The 4,994-nt window shown below is 40.4% G+C and overlaps 1 protein-coding gene across 1 annotated transcript; it reads right to left on the reverse strand.

Moving 5' to 3' along the window:
- Positions 1 to 3,168: 3,168 nt before the first annotated feature.
- Positions 3,169 to 3,702, reverse strand: LOC146136692 (protein FAM200C-like). Its single transcript, XM_083396231.1, has one exon. The coding sequence runs from the start codon at positions 3,700 to 3,702 to the stop codon at positions 3,169 to 3,171; it is 534 nt and encodes a 177-aa protein (XP_083252357.1).
- Between the last annotated feature and the right edge of the window lie 1,292 nt (positions 3,703 to 4,994).

Raw genomic sequence — 4,994 nt, forward strand, 5'->3', positions numbered from 1 at the left:
GTTCCATCGTTCAATTCTCGCTGGGGTTTTTGAAAATTCGTTCTAATGGCTTATGATCGATCGGGGTTACAAGTGTAAATAAATGTGCACATCCCCAAACAATTGCCAATGCGTTCTGTTTGTGAACATCTCTGTTCAACTGGTGTAAGCACTTTGCTTGCATAGGCAATGATTTGAATATTTTTGTTTGTATCTCTTTGGGTAAGAACTGCTCTCAGGGTGGTTCAAGGTTGACAGCATCGCGGGCCACATAAATTAGGCTATATATATGCGACATGCGTGCTAGGAGCGGCGATCAACTGGTCGGGGCATGAAATGTTTACAGAATGAGACTGTCACAGACTAGATCGGGACACGATCCCCAAAGTAGCTGCTAAGGATAGGAATGACTTTACTTTCTCGAGCAAGACGTTTATTGGACAGAACGACAATCAGTATACGGCAAACAACCATGCACACCAAGTGCTCGCATAAGGCTACAGCTTGTCTCTAACCAACGAGATTGCAAACCGTGCTCAAATGCGTCCGATTCTCTCGGTATCCACCCGACGAATAATAAAACGAAATTGACACAAAGATATCACGCAGCGCCGAGAAAAGCGAGGCTACAAAATTCACACAAAGTTCTATCCCTGAGGGGAAACCGTGGCGCCGGGTAGCCGACCCGGACGGCAGTTCCCGCGGCCTAACACATTAGTTATGCTTCAAAGGGTTACAATAATTAAATTTGTGACAGAGACTGCTGGCAAAGTGCGCGCGAAGCGCGAAAAAAATGCGTACTTGACAAAACAGAATACTGCATTTATAAGCCTAGCATGTTTTTTAACTACATATATTTGACTAGAATTGCACGATGGAAAGGTCCAGGGCGTTAATCTGCCGAAGCGCTATATGCAAAAATAGTAATTTATATAGGGTCGTACTTTTTATGTTATGTTCTGGTCCATTAAAAAGACGTAAAACAAACCGCAAATGTAACAAGTTCGCAAAACAGCCATTTTGGAAAGTTCCATACAGGACATACTGCGACTTTCAAATCGGTCTAACACATACCAAAATTAGGCATTCTTGCCACCCCTGGATTAAAACTTGATGGGCGGTAACTAGGGCTAACCAAACATTTGCAATATGCTTTCTGATCGTTGGTCAGTTATATGTCTTTGATTTAAAAACCCAAACCCTCAACTTTACGTATTACAATAATTCAACAGTGCTTCCCGGGCCAGGGTTTGGACCACCCTGTACTATCTGATCAAAATAGTGTATAAAACATTGTTTGTGTCGTTGTTGTAATGCTTGTTCATGTTTTGTACTCCATTTCCATGTAGCACTTTTATGAATTAGTTCTCTTAATGGTTGTGTAATGGTACCAAGTACTGACTTGGGGAGTTTCAGCATCTTTAATTGCTTCAATTTTCTTTTCTTGAGCATAGTCTGTTTTTCTCACAACACATCCAAAGAATTCGAGTTTAGACTTGTTGAGTGTAAGATTTTTCTCTCTCAACATATCAAGTACGGCAGTTATCATGTTCGGCCTTATGCGCCTGGTATGCCTTCTATAAGATGTTGTATGATTTTCTGAAATAATTTAGCAGCTAAGCAAACTCCGAAATTAAAGTTGTAATGTACCTACTGTTTGATTCATCCAATTCAATTTGATGATATTCTTTGTTCAGATCCAACTTGGAGAATAATGTAGCAGCTCCATTTAAACTGTGAATCATCAAGAATCAGACAGATGTGTCTTTCTCTGTGAGCTCTATTGGCTTGTCTCATGTCGTCAACCAACACAAATGCGAACAACTTCTTCTGGACTGTTTGGTTTTGGTTGAGTTACTATTGGAGAAATCCATGGGGTAGGGACCTTTGATTTTACAATAATAATATCAGGCTTTTCAAGATACTTGAGTTCTTTCTTTACTTTGTCTCTGACATGAAAAGGTATTCTTCTGTGAGGCTGTGCGACTGGTTGCACTGATCTTTGCTTTGTATCCTTTTACTTTGCCAATTCCGTCAAATCGGTCAACATATGTTGTGACGTCCAAAATTTTAGGACTAGCCACGCATAGGCGTAACACCTTCGTAGGTGACGTCATAGGGTACGATGAGTCAGAAATTCACAACTGCACAAACTGTGGTTTTCAGTTTTATATTATGGCGATAAAAGTGAGAGAGAACGGTGAACGAATTCGGCAACAGATATATATAAACAACAAATACAGTTCATATCCAGAGTCCAAAGAAGTAAAATTCAAATCACAGCTAGAGTGGTTTAACATTAGCAGAAGCTCACAGTAGGCCTACCACCTAGGTGTTTAGCATTACGGTGTTGGTTAATCGTCTAAACATTTAAAGAATAACAAAAACAATATGTAACGAAACTAGACAATAACTAAATTGCAATAAGCTTACTTACATCAAACGAACGGGCTTATATCCTTTCCTAAATGCATAATTAGAAAGGCAGCACTAAGAATGTTTTTCTTGCATTTATTGACAAATCAATGCGATGGTAGACCTTGTAGGTCTGCAGCTAACCGTGAAATTCGAGGTTGGGTGCTAGACAGAGCCAGTCTCCTGTCGTTTTCATATGTAGAAGAGCTGAAAAACCACTCTCGCATAGATACGTCGTAGCGAAGGGCAGTAACACTTGAAAAGCCAGCTTAGAAATTTGTGGGTATGAATCATACATTTCACACCAAAATTGAGTGACTTTTCGAGTCATTCTTAAGATCAAAATAATTGATCTTGGATTTCATCAGGAATGCCACTTGCATCCAAAGAAACGGAAAACGGATTTTGAACAAGTGTAGCTTCTTGCTCTTGGAGTTTTGGAAAGTAACGTTGGAACTCGGACTCCATGGTCTGCAGGTGTGCCACAGCCCACAATCAATTTTTTTAAATCTTCGAACTCTTCACCCGTTTCTTCGATGCAAGAAACACTGGACAATCTGTCAAACATAGCAATGTTCCCAATATGCACTTTTCGCTGCCAGTTTTTAAATTTTGAGACAAATGAATGCCTTGACATTATCATTGAGTTGTATAATATTTGTGTCTCTTTCCCTTGAAGTTTCAGATTTAGGCAGTTCATCCACTTATCATCATTGAAGTATGACAAAAATTCCCTTTTATTTTTAAATTCTAAAAATGCCTGAATCTCAACCTTCATCTCATAAACGCGATTAAGAACGTTCCCTTTGGAGAGCCAACGAACAGCTGTGTTGAGTTCATATCCTTGCAAAGTTCTTTGAACTGACGTAAGCTGAGACCTCCTGCTTTGATAAAATTTACGATGAATACATCTTCTTTTAGTTGAGCTGGTAATGTTTTGCTGGCACCCTTAACTTGTGTTTGAAAGCCAGACTGCGATCCCAACATAGAAGGGGCGCCATCGGTACAAACTCCACAAACATTTGTCCAATCAAGTTGGGCAGATTCAAAAAAAGTTGTCATCTTCACTTTTTGTAGTAGTTTCCAGCTCACTGCAGAAACGAAATTCCTCTTTGAAGTCACCGGAATTGATATACTTGACAAAAACGAGAAGCTGAGCACATGAGCTAACATCGGAGAAGCCTTGATCTCCTGTATCACTTGCACTGTTACATCTTTGGACATATCCGATATGCGTCTCTTGATGGTATTGTAACTTTCGCCGCACTTGCATCCCCGAGAACCAGCTTTACTGTTTTTAACAAGCATGGCTTCACAAGTGTTTCCCCAATAGTGTGAGGTTTCTTTCCTTTGGCAATTTCCAGTGCGACTTCATAGGACGCCGCTGATGAAAGTTTCCAGTAGCATCAAGCCGTTGCCGCTTGAGACCAGCTTCATGGCGCTTAAATAATGCTGCATCCTTTTTAGGGTGCTTGGTTTCCAAATGGCGTTTCAATTTTGATGGTTTGAATGATTCTGCGCTAAGAACAACGTTGCAGAGAACTGTGGCTTCTCAACACCATTGGTCAATAAAGAATTAAAGCCGAGGTTAATGTACTCTTTCAATGTATTTTCGTTTTTTCTCCATCGAACGATGATATGCTCCCTTATTTTTTAGCAATCTCGAGTCTTGACTGATCTCTGTTGTGTAATATACAAGGCTACTTTGTTAATAGAGTTTCAATTTACAGTGAACGCTTAGTCCTTCACAGTATGCGTTCACTGTGATGTAATAAATGTTACTGTAGGACCTACAGTCATATTTATTACATCACAGTGGACGCATACTTGTATGAGTGACACACAATAAGGCACATATACTACTAGCGGACCGGTACCTTGCCCTACTTACATTCACTTTTGTTGTTGCATGAGCAATGGCTTCGCGACCCCCTATGAAATGCTCTGCGACCCCCAAGTGGGAGGTTAGCTGCTTTCCCAGGATTGAACTTATTTGTGGAAGAGAAAGATATCAATTTGGGCGTCATTCTTCCCATCTGTTTTGAGCACCTGAACACATTTCTTTCTGAATTTTCCTTCCAACGATTATTGCAGGATCTTTTGATTGGGTTCGGAATCCAGGTGTCAGCGCTAGAAGTTCATTCAGATATGGACTGCATTGCTGAACAGTTGCTTGAATTGCAAAGCCGACAGATGTGGAAAGACAAGTCAATTTTGGTCCTTCAGATCTTTGCAAGCAATCTGCAACAGCTCTTTTGCCATTTCCAACCACATACCTGTGTGAATCTGGGGCGGCATTATGAACAGTTCCTCGCTCGCTAAGTTAAAGAGCTCGTTTTAGCGAGGGATGAGCGAGCAAGAAACTCGCAAACGCATTTGGTATTACGAACGGTCCTCGCCAACACCTCGCTATAAAACACAAGAAAAAGGACGACTGACTCTTTATTATGAAACAATTTTCAAGATGAACCGCGTGAATTTAATTCCTAATTACTCCTGTAGATTATAGAAAAGGGTTTTGGGAAGCAACGTTTGGCGCTGGTCTATAATTCTACCACAACGCGCAATATTTGAGTATTAAATAGCGTATCTAACTCTCA

The sequence above is a fragment of the Ascidiella aspersa genome, chromosome 8, assembly GCF_963924565.1.
Source record: "Ascidiella aspersa chromosome 8, kaAscAspe10.2, whole genome shotgun sequence".
Taxonomy (NCBI): domain Eukaryota; kingdom Metazoa; phylum Chordata; class Ascidiacea; order Phlebobranchia; family Ascidiidae; genus Ascidiella; species Ascidiella aspersa.

What these genes read in the sequence shown, in the direction of transcription:
- LOC146136692 (XM_083396231.1), bottom strand. Translation starts at nt 3,702, where the DNA reads ATGCTTGTTAAAAACAGTAAAGCTGGTTCTCGGGGATGCAAGTGCGGC.